We start from the raw sequence: 18073 nt of genomic DNA, 5'->3' as shown, positions 1-18073 counted from the left end.
CCCAGTCCCACTCCCAAACCTGAAGTGCTAGCCTCCTGCTCCCTAAATTTGTACTGGGCAGAGGTAAGAGTGAAGTATTCTCCTTAAGCCTGGGCTACGGCTAAAGGAAACCAAAGTTTGCTGCTCTAAAACCAATTTTCCCTTAGGCTTTAAGGTACAAGGAATGAAAAAGTTCCTAAGGCTTCAACATATTTACCAACAAAGAGGTAAGACTTGGAAGGAAGCCCTAGCAGTGAACAAAATGTGCAACCTGTTAGATTAACACTAGTCAAACATTTTGTAAACCTACTATATAATAGATATCGTTTGTTATGTGCCATCAACTCAGAGCTGACTCTCCAGCAGATTCTCAGAGGCTATAAAATCACACAGAAGGAGTCTGTGCATCTTTCTCCAGAGAAAATAGGTATATATGATGGGAGTATATAGCCCCTTGAGGAACGCTTTCATCTGGTATGACCTTTTGAGGAATCAAACATAATAATCCAGTTATCATCAAGTGAACTGAGTTATGATGACTCCAGTCAGAGCAGAAATGCACTCTAACATGCAGTTATGAATGGCTGATTTTTCTTTCTTCTGAGGTGCCTGTAGGTAAACATAAACATCTAGATTTTTTATTAGCAGCTGTGCACATTAACTGGACTATGTTGTATATCTAGTATAATACTAACTATCGTTTACTGGGTATCCACTCTGATCCACACTAGACACTAGCTGGATCATTTCTATTTTACAGATGAGAAATGGTTTTAATGAAGTTGAGAAGCTGCTCATGTAACATAGCTAGCAGATGTTAACATAGCAGGATTTAAAGGTGGCTAACTGTATCACATTATCAGTCAGAAAAATCTTTTAGCTACTTATTTTAGAGCAAGGCAAGTTATTTTCAAACTAGAACATGGTTTCTTTTGATTACTGAAAAGATCTTAGATTTTCAATAAACACAAATTCAAAATAAAATACTGTCTGATAATGACATTCTCCTATGAATTTTTCTTACGCCACACTCACCTTGCCCCCTATCCGGACCTGAGCCTGCAGTTTGGCTAACTTTTCTTGATTCATTCTGTTGGTAAATCTAGGGGGGGAAAAATACATTTGTTAAAGTCACTGCTTTACCAAAATAAAATATTAAGGTGAATAGTACCTTCTGAGATTATGATATGTATCATGATTACCAAATTAATATACTTACATTCTTATGATATTAATAGTTTGTTCTAGTTGCATGAACCAGATATTAAGAATATTAAATTCATATAATGCTAAGAGGGACTTGCATAGACAATCATGAATGAGATTCATAATTGTTGTTGTTGTTGTTGTTATGTGCCGTCAAGTCGCATTACCTATTTGAAAATCCCTTCTAAAAACATGAGTTACTATCCTGGCATTCAGTAGGTCAAATCAAATAAGAAACTTTTAGAGGAAAGCCACTTTTTACCCCTGAAGAATTTTACAGCAAAACTGTTTGCAAATATTAACAAAAACTTCAATCAGACCCTTCTCTCCAAAATCACCTTATTTCTTATAAAACATAAAAAAACCCTTACAATCACCCGGCGCTGGCTGAAAATCGCCTGTGACTTCATTCATAGCCACTGGTGAGAGTCAGCGCCCAGAGCCATCAGGGGCTTTAAGCTCGTTGCCCACTGCTGTGGTGTGGACAGCTGAAACCCAGGCCCCGACAGGCCCCTGGGGGGGGGGAACCCAGACTCTACTTCATGCTCTGCAGGAGAAGGAGGGGCAGTCTCCTGTACCAGTCAGATCCAATTTGATGGTATACACACACACACACACACACACACTCTTTTTCTTCTTCTTTTTTAAAAAAAGACTACTTCAGCCGTCGCGGCCCTCTGCCCGCGGCGGGCTGCCCTCAGCCCCCTGCCCGGGGCGGGCTGCCCTCGGCCCCCGGCTCGGGGCAAGCCGTCACGGCCCTCTGCCCGGGGCGAGCCGTTGTGGCCTTCTGCCCAGGGCAGGGTGCACTTGGCCCCCGGCTCGGGGCGAACCGTCGCGGCCCTCAGGAGCAAGAAGGCAAGCAGCTGTAACCCAAGACCACCAGTAAGGTGATAAAGTGTCCTCCCTTCCCCCCTTTATATCTATGCCCCTGTTCAGCATGAAGAAGCCAGAGAGTCGGCATCCAATTCCCAAATCAATAAGACAGTTGGTTTAATTACTATTGGAAAATGCTTGTCATTCCTCTGTAGCATCTGGTCCCCACTGGACCCTCATCATTTCCTTCACCTGGTCCCCCCACTGACCAAACTGTGCAGCTCTGCAACTGCCTCCTGGCCCATCCTCACCCTTCTGCCCCCAACCCTCACCTCCTTGTACCCCCAATATGTTTTTCCCAGTAAAAAAAAAAATTTTAAAAAAAACCAAACAAACCCTTACAATCAAACTCAAAATCTGCTAGACAAAGAAATTCAGTAATAGGCTGTCTAGCTGTCAAGATACTATGTAGTAATGTCCTCTATTCAAGGTCAGATGGTCACCTTGTTAATAATAGGTAAACAGTTTTCCAGACATTCAGTGTTTCTGCAGTATTCAACACAACTCATTCAATATCTTGCACTATGAAGAGTCTGTCATCCTCGTCAAGGTATTCTAGAAGTATACAAGGTGAAAACGCTTCACTGCCCAATCAGATCAAAAACATCCAGCTAGACATGCTAAATTTATAGGGGAAAATGAAGCTAAAAAATAACTTTTTAAAGTTACTGTGACTCTGAAAATTCTAACATTTTTAGAAAGTCATGCATCCTCGTTTTGTGAGACTCCTACTCAATTTAGGAAAAAAGTTCTTACATTAATAGTAGGTCACTCATTATAAACAAATAAAAGCCAGCATTAAAAGTCTTGTTTTACTTGTTCTGTGGATCAATAAAATATTACTGAGATGAAAAAGAGGAAATAAGCAACCTGTCTACTACTAAGCTTTTTTGGGTCCATTCTTTATTACAATTACTCAGAGGGAAGAGATTCTTTTCCTTCATTTTAGAAATTAAAAAAAAAATCAAAGATAATATTGTTAATAATCATTCTGTACTACAACACTGTACATAAACACTAAATTATATCTATGTCTGCTTTAAGGTCAAGTAAAATCCAACTCCCAAATAACACTTGGAATTTATGAATCTTCAATTTGTGCTCAGCATTGTACCACACTGCTCAAACAACAAAAAATATTTTTATGGGATATTATGTGATCAGCATGTACAACTAGAGGAGCCTGATGTGTGCCAATCTTAGCTCTGTCACAGATTTAAATTTACTGCTGACATAAATTGAAATATCTATACTCAAATATCCACAGAAAAGGATCAAACTCATTTTTATCAAAGGAACATAGCCATACAGGTATAGTAGGAAAAGCCTCAGTCTGTCATAATGGAACTAAGTAAAAATTAACAGGCTAAAACTGTTCTTTAAATGCATACATTTTTGAAATAACAATTCCCAAGTGATGGAGTTGGAAAATCAAGACAAAGATTCCTGATCTACATAAAGTAAACACAAGAATAAAATTAACACTTTAAGCCACTCTTCTTGTAGATTCTCTTGTGGGCAGTGAGGATAAAAAGTTACAAAAACTTGTTTCTACAGAAGAGTATCTCAAGGAGTTTTAGGAGATGTTGGAAGTTCAACAAAACAAGCAAGGAAAATGTGTAATCCTTTGTCTACTAGCAGATTAGGGTTTGCAAAGCTCAAATAGGAAAAGAGGATTGGATTCTGTTTAGAAACAAGAGATACCAAGTTCAGATTATAGAATAGACCTTGAAGATCCATTATTTTAGTTGTCTACTTCTCAATTATTTCAATTTGCCTATCACTCTCCTGCTAAACGTGAGGTCATGTTAAATACCTGGTGGTAGTAAATTCAAAAGTGACTCACAGCTGACCTTCCACCGGGTTTTCAGAGGCTGTAAATGAATTGCAGGAGAAGAAATCACCCATGTTTCTACTATGGAAATGATAGCTAGCTGGGTATAAATTTGAGAGAAATAAGTTCATTTACCTCCTCTAAGTCTTGGGTTGCTGGCAACCCAAAGGCACCAAGTTCTATTCCACCTGGCTCTGAAACCCTGAAGGATCAGTTATGAGTCATGTTGACTCAGTTGTACATAACAAACCTTACTGCATAGAAAAAGAAATGAAGGTGTCTGAAGAGAGAGGTTACTTCTTAGGCCCAAAAGGAAGAAGTAACTTGCTAAAGCCACAAGATTAGGAAGTTTTCTTGAGGATACAAGGGCCTTTTAGACATTTTCTCTAAGACTTAAAAAAGAAAGTAAACAATGCTGTTATAATCAATATTTATTGAGTGCCTAAATTCTACATATGTAGTAGACACATTTACAAATATGTTTACAAAGATAAAATAACTCCAAATCTTAGTTCCAGGTTTTTGTAATATGGGGTTCTGAGAAGTTTAGGGTTTTCAACTAGAAAAACCAAGGTTCTACCATATAGGGCTAATTCCTTAATATTTGGAAAGTTATTTTACTTAACTTGCCTTCTTCCTCTATTAGAAAAGTTGTAGCAGCTACCAATCATAGGGTCGTTCTAAGGCCAAAAAGAATCAAGCAATGTTAGCAGCCACGAACACACAATAACCGGACTGGTAACATTGTTACCACTCGCGAGGCAACCGCTAACGTATAGTAAATAAACGTGGGAACGGAAGTTGAAACCACCATTCTCAGTGTAACCACGAGCCTGTCGATTAATCTCTTCTGACGACAGTTGATGTAGCTATGGATGATCAAGGAAATGTATGAGCGAGCGAAGTAGGCTTGTAAACAAACACTGCCACTGCGAAGTGAAGAGTGCTACAAGAAGTTCGGGGCTAAGTGCTCCGGGATGGCAGAGAGAGGCTCACCTCAGTTTCCCTGTTGATCTTAAGGAACTCAATGGGGAGATCAAATGCAAGAGACAGGCTGTACAAAGATCACGGGCACTGTTGTGAATAATGACTAGCGAGGCGGAGGGGGAACCCCTCGTGTCCTAGGACTGGATCTGGGAGGCAAGAGTGCGGGCCCCTGCTCGCCCCCACAGGGGGCGTTGATACTGGGGACCTTTCCTCAGGTGCCGACCCCCAGCTGCGCCGCCGGTAACCGACAGGCCACGGCAGTCGCCTCCGCCCCCACTTGGCGCGCCACGGCGGAAGTGGCAGCCCGAACGGTTGGCGGGTGTCGGAAGAGCAGGCCGGGGGACAGACCGTGCAAAGCGGCCTATGGCCGTGGAATGGCGGGACCGCCGGGGGTCTCACCTGAAACAGGGAGGGTCCTCCAACAGAAGCACGCGGCAAGAGCAAGATGGCTGCCTCAACGGAGACAGAGAAAGACGACGGCGGCGGGAGCGGGGTCCACGTGACATGACCGGTCCCGCCTCCCCATCGCCAGGGCGGCCTATCCGGGAGCATATGCCTGAACTACAAGGCCCAGCCTGCTCTGCGCCTCCCAATAGGAATAGGGCAGGTGCGAGGGTCCGTGCTGCATCCCGGAGTTTGCGCTCTCGCCTGTATTCCATTGTGTCCGTGTCAAGTCTGTATAAACTAAACCGAACTCAGACTGCAAGTCAATTTTGTTTCACAGCAACTGCACAGGACAAGAGTAGAACTGCACCCTGAAGAGACCATAGCTGACATCCAAGCAGATATATGCACACCCATGTTTATTGCAGCTTTGTTCACAATAGCAAGGATTTGGAAACAACCTAAGTGACCATCAACAAACGAATGGCTAGAGAAGCTGTGGTATATTGGCACAATGGAATACTATGCTGCATTGAAAAACAAGGAACTCATGCAATATTATTCAAAATGGTTGACTCTGGAGAACATTATGCTGAGTGAAATATCCCAATCACAAAAGGACAAATTTACATGATGCCACTGTTGTAGAATGGGACTAACCTCGGGGTTGGGGAGAGACTGAGTAAGATGGGTTCAATAATGTATATTGCACTGAAACAGGAGGGAGAAAACTGTTTAAAAGAGATATGTGACTAGGTATTTCTGTCATCACAGGAGTCTAGAGCGATGGTTCCATGGTGGAGGGGACCTGGGGGAGGGTTTGTAAAACAATGAAAGAATCTTTTCTTTTACTTTTCCATAATTTTTGTACTTAAAACTTGTTAGTTAAATTTGTGTCTTCTAGGTTACAACACCCCCATGATACATCTTCAAGGATATGAACATGTACGGCTAAGCACAATTAATAACAGTGCATCTATATTCCAAAATCAATCTCCATAATAGTCTATGTATTTCCTACTGCCAAAGGGGCCCTTTAGTAGTGAGAGAAGATCTTCACCCTGAAACCCACAGCATCCCTTTTCAGCAGGAAGTTGCGAAGAGAATACGCCATCCCCTTTTCCTTATGAATCAGGGTGAAGTCTCTCTCAGGGAGGAGTGATAGGGAATGGCAAAGGACACACTGACAAAGGAGATTAATCAGAACTGACTTTGACAAGCACTGTGGCAATTGGACAATTAAAACAGACATTCGGATGGCGGGGGAAGAAGAACAAACTGGGGAGGAGGGTAGAGAGAATGGTGCAGCAATGAAGGAATGAAAACCCAAAATCCCTGTAAATGTTCATTAAAACTAATAAAATTTAATAAAAAAAAAAAAAAAGAGTAGAACTGCGTCATGGGGTTTCGAAGGCTGTCAATCTTTAGGGAAGCCGACTGCCACATCGTTACCTCTGTGAACCAGCTGGTGGCTTCAAGCTGCGGACATTTCGGATTGCAGCCTAGCGCTTTAACTATTGTGCCACCAGGGCTCTCTACAATCTCTTAGGAGCCTAGTAAAAGTGTTAAATATATTTTTGCTTGAATGTATACTTTGATTGGGTTGCTTTTCATTATGCAATAAGTGCACACTGTTAGACCCAACTAGTGCCCACAGGAGAAGAAAATTTCGATCTATTTATTATGCAGCAAAGGAAAAGACTGAAGCGAAACACTTTCGGAATCGAAAATAACAAAAACATATTTACGCAGAAAATATACAATAACAAATATGTGACTTATGCCCTGGTTTCCTAGACTCTTAAGTCAATTTTGCAACAGGAGATTCCAACTTTGGTTTTCCTGAGGCTTGCATCAGTTGGTTGCATCATTTCTGAGTGGAAGAATTGCGGTTGCCGGGGTGGGGGTGGGGGGCGGCGGGGGAGCTGGTAAAAATAAAGCCCAGCGTTTATTCTCCAACGAGAAGGGACTATCCTGCAAAGCAAGAGACCTTGCACCGCTGAACATACTTCCTAGGACTCCTTGGAGGCCAGAGCAGGATCCTACCAGTGAAATTAAGTTGTCTAGTGTTTTATTTGAGAAGGATGACTTGAGGCCAAAAGGAAACCCGCCCACTGCAGCGAGAGAACACAGATATTTGCAATTTTAAATCTTGCACGCAGCGGCTCCGGCGGCGGGGGGGAGGGGTGCTCGCCTGGTGATGGATGGAATCCGCAACGGTTCTCAGAGTCCGCTCCTGTCCACCCCACCGGACACTCTCTCAGTCCAACTTCTCCTGTCGGCTTTCTCAGACCTGGACATTCGCGAAAACAGTCGCACTCCAGGGTAACTCGCACCCTTTCTTCCTACGTGACCTGCACCTTTAAATTTACTCTCTCCCAAACGGACGCCTGGAGGCACCACCCACATCCGTCTAACATCACTTCCTTCAGGGGTTGGGGGCAAAAATCTGGGAACGGGAAGGGTTGGGCTGGAAGGCGTTTGGAGAAGGCGCGCATCTTCCGCTAGGACGAGCGACCACTGCGCGCTCCCCGCCGCTGGCCCTGCGCGCTGGCCACCATGAAGCTGCTGTGTCCCCTCGGAGCCACCTGTTTGCTGGGCTTCAGTTTCGTGCTCGTCGCCACCTCTTCTGATGGACAGATTGGGCTTGGAAAGGGTCAGACCACATTCTTATCTTAATCTTTACTGATCCCTGCCTAGTGTAACCCCCACTTACCCTAACTCAGCCTTCTCCCCGTTTTATCTAGAAGGCCATACCAGGAGTTTGAGGGGTATTTCTGTGGGTCGGGAGTAGCGGATCGGGGAACTCTTTACTTGGGGACATTGTATTTGAGGCTACCCTAAATTCTAAGGCAAAGAAACGGTCCTTAAATTGAGGGGGGAAACATGCTTAAAGCCCAGCCTAGTGACTTGGTAGGCTCTCATGAAGGACCTCCTTCCTTTTTGGGAGAAATTATTGGTAGTTAGAGACCTGTACCTCTGCTGGGTCTGAAGATCCCCCTCCTCACCCTTGCAGGATGAGCTTGTCATGGCCTCTTTCCTTTAGGGGGACCGCATTGGCCAGGAGGGCATGTCAGGTAAGTAAGGAGGAATCCGACGAAGGGTAGAAGGTCTGAGGATAGAATCGCCAACAGTTGTCTTCCGTGTGATGCAAAATGTGAACTTTTCTTGAAGAGTGAGGGGACAGAGGTTTATGAAAGAAGTGCTGGGATTGTCACCATGTTTGCATCTCTGCTCCCTATCTCATCCTATCACATATCTTCATTCACCTTTCATCCCACCAACTTTTGCTTAGTTGAAAATTGGACTGGCTGTTCTGTGGGTTTGCTTTATGCTTTTCCAAGTGGATGGAAATCTTCCGTTTTTGTGCTATCTTGTGGTACAGGCACTCATCCGCAGTCTTACCAATATTTTTGATTCTTTATCCACAGTGTGCAGCATTGTCTTGGTGGGTATTGAGATGGATAAATGTTGAGTGTTGCTGAATGCAGTCTTCCTTTATTCAGTGTAGGCATACCTTGGAGAGAATTGCTGGTTCCGTTTCACATTGCCCAAGTAAAGCAAATCTTGCAAGTAAAATGAATGTTTTAGTTTCCTAGTGCATGTGAAAGTTATGTTTACCATATAGTCTATTAAATGTGTAATAGTATTGTGAAAGTTTGAAATACTGCAAGAAGTATAAATATAACTTAGAAACAGGATGTGAGCATATGCTGAACACCCATAGACTCGCTCAATGAAGATTCACTTGCTGAGTGCAGAATTGCCACAGACCCTCAATTTGAAGGAGAGAAGAGTGCAATACTTGTAAAAGTCTTTGAAACGGGGTATGATTGTAAATAGTTTGGAGCATATACCAGGTACAAAGGATACAGTGAACAAAACACATGACCGATGCTTTTATAGAAATTACATTCGAATCAAAGGGACAAAAGAGACAAAGAAATTATTTTTAGCTAAGGGTAAGTGCTGGAAAGGATATGAAACTGGAGTTGTTAGTTGTTGGGTGCCATCGAGTCAACTATGAATCCTCATGACCATATAAACAACGAAGCTGAACCCTGCCCTATCCGCTGCCATCCTCTTCATCTCTCATATACTAGATCCCATGGGTACAGTCTCTGTCCATTTTCTAGAGGGTGATGGAATAGAATGACTGAAGAGTACAGAGGCTGGCCATGCTTCAGTTAGTACGCTCAGGGAAGGCTTCTTGGAGGAAGTGATTTGTGAATTTCCGTCTCGGGTGCAGCTGCGTAATGAGTCATGTCTGATTTGTTTTAAATATCAAATACCCTCAAAAACCAGATTGCTGTGTATTTAGCATAAAAGTATAAGAACTCTCCCTAAGGGGTTTGATTTTTCAGTATTGAGGGAGAGGTAATTGTGGGTATGTATCTGAGATTGAATCTTTTCTGCCTCTTGCCAGCTGAGTTGCCTTATGCAAGTTGCTTAACCTCTCCAAGCTTCAGGTCTTTATCTGCCAATACCTTGGGAACACAAGAGCCATTTTCCTTAGTCTTTGCTAGAGATAAAGCTCTAAGGGTTTGTCCCTGTTATCGTGGCTGCACAGCAAAGCACTTCAAAGCCTAGTGACACAGAGAAACGATTCTATGCTCATGGTTCTGTGAGTCAGGACTTTGAACAAGGCACAGAGAAGGAGGTTTTCTCTTCAATGATTTTTGGGTGCTCACCTGAGCTGAGAGCTCTCTGTGTGGCCATTATATAGAAGGACTAGTTTAGGGAGGAGGGCTGATGGCACAGTGGTTGTGTGCTCCGCTACTAAGCAAAAGCTCTGCAGATGATAGTGATCCCCTCCTGTCAAGATTACAGCCTAAGAGACTCCATGTTGTTGTGAGGTACCATGGAGTCCCAGCTCTGTTCTGTCTTACAGGATCCCTGTGAGGGGGAATCGACTAAAAGGTACAAAACACCATAGTATGTATTCCAGAAGTGAGGGCTGCAAGAGAACAAGGCAGTGATACATGACACTTAGCTTCACAAATCCAATACACAGCATCACTTTTGTTGTTCCCTATTGGGACCATTTCAAAGGGGAAGCAACATAACCCCACACTCTAAAACACACTCAATGTCAAGGTCACATTATAAAAAAAAGAGTATGTGGGATGGCAGATATTGTTGCAGCCATCTTTGGAAAGGCTAGTTTGCCATTGTGAACCATGACCATTTCTGTCTTGTTCATGTTCAGGAATATCTGTTGAAAGAACAAATGAATGGTGAACAGGATTATTGTGATCTCTGACATTTTGCAGTTTAGAATCTGCTGAGATGGTGCAACAATGAATGAATGAAAACCCAAAATCTCTGTAAATGTTCACTAAAACTAATAAAATGTATTAATTATTTAAAAAAAAAAAAGAATCTGCTGAGATATAAAAGACAAGTAAGCAGGCAGTTACATGACACTGTGCTATGTGCAGGAGTCCCTGGATGGTGCAGCTGGTTAAGTGCTAGACTGTTAAAGATTAGTGCTGTAAACTCTTCCAGAGGTGCTTTGGAAGAAAGCCCTGGCAAGCTGCTTTCAGAAGGTTGTTTTTGTTGTTGTGTGCCATCGAGTCACTTGCCACTCATAGCAACCATATGTACAACAGCTGTGAACCCTACTTTGTCTTGAGCCAATTTTATTGTCTCTGACTCACCTACCCCCAGTACCCTAGTCACTGAGTCAATCCATCTCATCGAGGGTCTTCCTTTCTTGCGTTTTCCCTCCACCCTCCCAAGCATGTTGTTCGTCTTCAAGGACTGGTCTGTCCTGGCAACATGCCCAAAGTATGTGAGACAGAGATTCAAAACCCTTGCCTCCAAAAGCAGCCTGGTTTCACCCACTCCAGGACAGAGCTGTTTGTTCTCTTAGCAGTCATCCTTGGTATATTCAATATTCCAGCACCACAATTCAAAGGCATCAATTCTTCTTCTATCATCCTTAGGCAGGAAAACCCTACTGGATGCTGTTCTGCTCAGAAGCACGTGAAACACGTCACCATCATGGAAATTGATTCAACAGCAACTGGTAGCTGGTTGTGATGTGTGCCATGAGGGGAGAGAGGCTGTGTACTTCAGGAACATCTGTGAGGACACAGGAGGGCTGTGTTAAGAGGATTAGATGAAAAAGCAAAAAGCCTTTGTTAGATGTCAACTACTATTTCCTCCTGTGAAAGAAAATGGCAGAAGAGTTCTCTATGTCTGTTCTAGCTACTTTTGTTGCATAATATCTCAAAACTGTCTCAAACTTTTCTGTAACTGTGGATTCTTAGAAAGTCGATTATAACCTGCTCCTTACCTACCTCCTCGCAAAAGGGTTACTGAAAATGGTAGTTGTTGAAAATATTCACTAGAAAGCTGTTCACCTAGGAGGTTCATGTGATCTCCTACCTGAAGCAGAAATGGAAGACTACGTCAAGTCTCTGAAACAGAAAACCTGGTGCTACCATATATAGACTGTCTACCTTCCATATGGGAGGGATATTTTTGTCAGCCATATTTTGTGTTGTGAACACAGTAAATGACTGAGCCGGTATTCTAACCTAGGTCTGTTTGACTGCAGACAGACTTAATTTAGCCGCTGTTATTCTACCTCTCAGGTACAGTCTTCCCTGTTAGTGGCTTCACTGCCAGCTTGTTGACACTTGACCTTATCTTGTTTAGTTTTCATCACCTGGGAGGGGTCGGGGGAAGTGAATAGCTACTAGACAGAACAAAGTGCTTGAAAATTGTAATGTAAATGAAATGCTTAGAAATGGTTACTTTTTGAATCATTTTCAAAAATGCTTTAGGGAAGGAGCTGCAGGTAGGAACTTTTAGCTCCCTTTGCATGTAGCTGGCATAAATGGCTATCCTGGTGACACTTCAGCAAACTGGACTATGTTCAGGTGTTCCACATTGGCATGGGTGTGAGTATGAATTGTGTGAGGGAGTGGGGTGATTTTATTAACTCCGCACACACTGTGCCTCTTCAAGTTCTTTTTCAAGGGAAACAATAGAACCTGGGTTTCTCAGTTCTTAAGTCTCAGTCTTCTCATTCTGCTTTAGTGAAACAGCATTCCTTCCTTCATTTGCTTATTTAATCTTTGCAGAGGAGGCAGTAAAATGTAGTGAATGTTTAAGATGGAGACTTGTGAACGTGGGTTAGCATCCTAATTCTCTGAGGACTATGCCACCAGAGTTCCCTAGTAGAGAATCCACAAAAAAAAAGGGGAAACCTTCGACAAGATGACTGGCACAGTGACTACAAGAGTGGGTTCTCACACATAGCCATGAATATAAGGATGGCACAGGACAAGGGAGTGTTTCACTATTGTGTGTAGATGGGTCACTGAATTGCAACTCATTCTACAGCACCTAACAATGTATTTTTCAGTCATTTTACTTTAAACTTTTAATTCTGTTTGGTATATTCTGATAAATCATAGATTTTAAGCATAATAATAAATGTCACAGAGGTAATTTTTTTTTTTACATGCATCTGATAATTTTTGTGTTTTAACTAGTTGGCCAGTTCAGTCCACTTAGTTTGATGTGTTTGTTGACAGAGCTAGTCTTGTTTCTCTCAACCAATTTCCATCTCTGTCATTTTACCTTTTCCGTTTTCTTCTTTTTTTGGCCCATACTCAGGGACTTGAACATTTTTTTGTTCTTTTTTTTTAATCTCCTTTTCTGTTTAACACTTGGTACTCTAATTCTGTTCTTTTTTCACTGTTACAGTTGACATTTTATCTAGCATACTGAATAGAATCAATAGTTAAACATGGCTCCGCAGTGGTAAGAAGGCCTTAAAGCATTTTACCACTCACTCTATAAGTAGTTATCCAATGTTTTACTTCTGTCTTTTAACTCTATAAATTGGAAATGAAATTATTTTATATAATATTTAGATTTATTTACATGTTTAACATGTTTTATTTGTTTACTACCCCTTTTTATATCTGGGTTTTCTTCTAGAAACTTTCTTTCTGAAATGTGTCCTTTATGTCTTTAGTTTCTCTGATCCTTCTTTCCTAAGGTACTATTTCATACTTTCCCTTATCTCTTCATACTTCCATTATCTCTTCCCCTGCCTTAACTATCCGTTGGTCACCAGGCTTCCCATTTTACAGAAATCAGAAGAGATCTTTCAGAATGTCTAATTATTACATCTATACACTTATAATGTCAGTACACATGATGTTTTCCTTCTCTGTTATAGGATAAACTTTCTGCTTATGGCAAAGTCTAATCTCTCTATGTGACTTGGTCCCGTCTCCTCTTGCCTACTCAGTGCCATTTTACCAATCTGTTTCCCTATTGTATTATCCATGTTCATGCCTTTAGGGCTTGTAACAGCTGTCAACATTCAGAACTATGGTGGCTGGTGGGTTACGAGCTGTGCTGTCAAACCAAAGGCACACAGTTCAAACTCACCAGTTGCTCCAAAGAAAAAGATGAGAAATCTCCTCCCATGCTATTTACAGCCTCAGAGAAACCACTGGAAGGTCAGCTGAGTCAGTTCCAACTCGACTGCACACAACAACAAACAATATACTTCTTCGTATTGAATAATCTCTCTCTGGACTCCTAACCTGTTCTAGCTATTGTCCTATTGAAATTCTTTGAAAAAGTTGAGTATATTCAGCTCTTTGATGATTCTTCTGTCTTCTTGTTCGTGCTCCAAGTTCATCTTGACTTCTCTATTGAAAGTGATCTCATCAAGGTCACTAATGTTTTCCAGATGCTAAATTTGGTGGTCAGACCTGATCCAACCTGTGCGTTAGATTCCATTCATAGTCCTTCCTCCTTCAACCACTCTTGCCACTTGATTCTAGAAGTCACTGCTGTTATTGCTGCTCTTACTTGCTGCTCCTCACGTTTATGACCAGTCCTCTCTCTCCTAACCTGGATGTCTTTGATGGTAGTCAATAGAGTTGCACTGTTAACCTTCTCTGGTAGTTCAAATCCACAGTGGCTTCCAGGGAAAAAGACACAGTCTCCTCCTGTGCCACTGACAGCAGTAGAAATCCAGTGGAGGATCGATCAGCTATGAGTTGGTTCTGACTTGACAGTAAGGAGAGCGTGTGAACTTGATGGGCTCCACGGCCCAGTCCTTGGACTCCCTCTGCCTCTCGCTTACTCACTTGTGCTTGTCTTCAGTCTCTGGCTTTAAAAAGCATCCATATGCTAATAACACACCCTTGAATTCCAAGCTCATATTAAGTTCATATCTCCTTAGATATTTAAAAAGCATCTCACAATTCCCATGTCCTAACACAAACTCTGATTAATATTCCTTCCTAAAATCCAGTCCACCTGTTAATATTGTTAATGGCAACTCCCAGGCCAAATATCTTGGCATCATCCTTGACTTGTCTCTGTTCATAATAAGATCCTGTTGACTTTTTTAAAAATGTATTTAGAGATTAAGATTTTGTTGACTCTGATGATATTTTACTCCCTCTGCCAGCTCAACTCCAGGAAGTAGAACAAGAACAAGGAAACACTGCATGGTCATGATCAGGAAAGGTGTGCGTCAGGGATGCATCCTGTTTCCATACCTTTTCAATCTATATGTGGAACAGATCACTTGAGAGGCTAGCGTCTATGAGGAGGAATGTGACATCAGGATTGGAGGACTCATCAACAACCTGCATTATACAGATGGCATAACCTTGCTTCCTGAAACTGAGGAGGACATGAGGCGTTTGCTGCAGAAAACTGTTCTTTAATATGGATTGAAGCTCAACATCAAGAAAACAAAGATTCTCACCACCGGGGTGATTGGCAGCTTCCTGATAGTGAAGAGATTGAGATTGATAACTTCAGCTTACTTGGATACGTAATCAACTCTTGGCATCAGAAGTCAGGAAAGTAAAAGACAAATTCATTGGGAAAGTTTGATGTCAGGGACCCCTTTAGAGCATACTGAAGAGCAACGCTGTCAATCTGAAGACCAAGCTGTGCCTGATCCAGGGCATGGTCTTTGCAATTACTTGCTGTGCATCTGAGAGCTGGACAATAACTAATAATGGTAGGAGAAGGATCAATGCCTTTGAGTTGTGATGCTGGAGAAGAGTGAACATACTGTGGACTTCCAGGAGAACAAACAGGTCTGTCCTGGAGAGGGTGAAACCAAGCTGCTCCCTGGAGACAAGGATTTTTAAGCTCTGTCTCATATACTTTGGACATGTGGCCAGGAAGGACCAGTCCTTGGAGAAGGACCGCACTGGAGAAGAAAACCCAGGATGAGATGGATTGACTCAGTGACTATGAGAAACGGGATTTGTTCTGTCAGAGACAATGAGATTGGCTCAGGATAGGGCAGGGTTCAGAGATAATGCATTTAGGGTCGCTGTGAGTTGCAGGGGATTTGATGGCACATAACAACAACCAGCTCAGCTAGTCTGAGTTACCTTCATCTCTTGCTTAGGTTATAGCAATAGCCTCTTTATTGTTGTCCTTACTTTTGCCTTTTTTTGCTATAGTCTGTTTTGAACACAAAAGAACAGTCTCTTAAAACTTAAGTCCTCTCACATTTCTATTCTGCTTAAAACACTGCAAGAGCCCCCATCTCACCCAATAGAAGCCAGTCTACAGTGGCCTACAAAGCCCGGCACTGTCTGCTTCCTCTTTTGTTTTTTAGTCCCTGTCTCCTGTTTTGAAAACAGAAGTGTAGCTTTGAGAAAAGAACTCTGGATCCTCACTGCCTGGATTCGGCTCCCAGCACTGATACTCATTCCAAAGCTAAATGACCTTGAGAAAATGACTTCAACTTTGAGCTTCGTCTCTGAAATAGAATTTGTAAGAACATCAATCTCATCAGGTTGTTATGAGGATTGATAATTGCACTGAATAGTACCTAGCATATTAATAGCAAGTACTTGTGGCAATTCTTAAGTCCCAAACACAGGTCTAAGCTCTTTAGTGTATTCCTTTCTTTCATATTCACGGCAATTCTATAAGGAAGACGTTATTATCTACATTTTATAGTTGTTGTTATTTGTCATCAAGTCAGAACTGACTCACCAGTGGGTTTTCGGAGGCAGTAAATTGCATTGAAGATTGCCCAAAGTCGCAGAGACTTCTGGAAACTAGCTCTGAAGTCCACATTCTTATGACTATAGAACACACGCCCTATTAATGTTTACTGAAATGATAGCAAGTGAATACCCTGATGATAAAACTATCTTTATTTAAAAGTATTTACTTAAAAAAAAGTATTTACTTTTTCTTTTTCTTGAAAGATAGCTTTGTTAAAATACAAAATCCTAGCCATCTTGTCTCTTGTCGTTAGGTGTCTTCAAGTTAACTACTGCTCGGTGATCCTTCCCACAGTAGATCTCCATGAACCCTGCCCTATCCTGCACCATCCTCAGGACCTTTTCTTCCCCCAGTGCTGTCTGAGTCAGTCTATCTCTTTGAGGATCTTCCTCTCTTTCACTGACCTGCTCTACTTTTCTCAGCGTAATATCTTTCTCTAAAGGACTAATTCTTCCTGAAAATATGCCCCAAAGTAAGTGAGATGAAATTTCGCCATCCTTGCCGCTGAGGAGCACTCTTGTTAAACTACCTTCAAGGCAGCTTTGTTTGTTCTCTTGGCAGTTCAAAGAATTTCAAGAGAGGAGCAAACTGGGAGGGGGGTCTGGGCGGGGAGAGAAGTGCAGCAATGAATGAATGGAAATCCAAAATCTCTGTAAATGTTCATGAAAATCATTAAAATTTTAAGAAAATTTTTTAAAAAAGAGTTACTTCTTGTCACCCTTGTGGAGAGGATATTTTGCTGGCATCTGTTTTTTTCTGTCAGTCCAAATAGTACTTCTTTGAAGGAAATAGGCCATTCCCTCCCCCCCCCCCCCCCTTTTTAAGATCTCAGTGTTTTTCTTTCACTGTCTAGGAATGCTTTGTTTTTGTTTTTTTATCCTAGTCTGTATACATTGGTATGCATTGTTCTTTGTGTATTTATATTCATGTTTTTATCTCAGTTCTTGAAAATTCTCAGCCATTATCTCTTCAAATATGTCTTTTTCCATCTTTTCATTCTTAGGCTTTGATTTTTTTTTAAACAAAGTGCTGATCAAATTTTAGTCCTTTCAGGGAATCAGCCTATACCTGTAGTTCATGACTTCCATTAAAAATATCATTTAGGATGAAATAAATTTTACAAAGATTAAGAAAATATTATGAGGTCATCTTTGGAGGGCAGTGAAGAAAGGAATATTTAATACAGGGAAACTTCTATTACATTGTCAAGGCCAATAGGGCCGGTGGGTAAAACGCAGTTACACTTTATGCAGCTGACCCTGGTATGTCCAAGTTATGCACTGTCAAGTGGAAGGCACACAGTTTGAAACCACAAGCTGCTCCATGGGAGAAGGATGCGCGTTCACCCACCATGGAATTTATTGGCTCTCAAAACCCATTGGAGGGTCAGCTATGGGTCGGTTGATTCTGACTTGAAGAAACACCACCACAACAGCATGCACTTTGTCTTCTCTATGTAAAACATCCTTATGGTGTGTGGCTGTTAGCTGGGAGGCCAGTGGCTCAAACCTACCACCACTTGTCATCAGAAACACGTGGCATTCTGCTTTCATAAATATTATGTTGTTGTTGTTATGTGCCGTCGAGTTGTTTGCGACTCCTAGCGACCCTATGCACAACAGCCCTAAACCCTGCTCTATCCTGCGCCAACCACACTGCCTCTGACACACCCATCCCAATCAATCCATCTCATAGAGGGTCTTCCTCTCCTGCACTGTCCCTCCACCCTCCCAAGCATGATGTCCTTCTCCAAGGACCCGTCCCTCCTGGCAACATGTCCAA

At 42.1% G+C, this 18073-nt stretch overlaps 2 protein-coding genes across 2 annotated transcripts in view; one reads left to right on the top strand and one right to left on the bottom strand.

The window, feature by feature from the left end:
- Positions 1 to 5357, bottom strand: part of BTF3L4 (basic transcription factor 3-like 4) — a 31531-nt gene extending 26174 nt beyond the window's left edge. The window contains exons 1-2 of the mRNA XM_006879679.1: positions 5279 to 5357; positions 1015 to 1081 (exon numbers count right to left, since the gene is read on the bottom strand). Of these exons, the coding sequence (XP_006879741.1) occupies positions 1015 to 1068 (54 nt within the window). The 5' untranslated portion in view covers positions 1069 to 1081; positions 5279 to 5357. The remainder of the gene's footprint in view (positions 1 to 1014; positions 1082 to 5278) is intronic.
- Positions 5358 to 7822: 2465 nt separating this feature from the next.
- Positions 7823 to 18073, top strand: part of TXNDC12 (thioredoxin domain containing 12 (endoplasmic reticulum)) — a 34644-nt gene continuing 24393 nt past the window's right edge. The window contains exon 1 of the mRNA XM_006879678.1: positions 7823 to 7919. Coding sequence (XP_006879740.1) covers positions 7823 to 7919 — 97 coding nt within the window. The remainder of the gene's footprint in view (positions 7920 to 18073) is intronic.

Source organism: Elephantulus edwardii, unplaced genomic scaffold (assembly GCF_000299155.1).
Source record: "Elephantulus edwardii isolate Elephantulus edwardi_28Jun2011 unplaced genomic scaffold, EleEdw1.0 scaffold00005, whole genome shotgun sequence".
NCBI lineage: Eukaryota > Metazoa > Chordata > Mammalia > Macroscelidea > Macroscelididae > Elephantulus > Elephantulus edwardii.
This window is presented reverse-complemented; position numbering and strand designations above follow the sequence as displayed.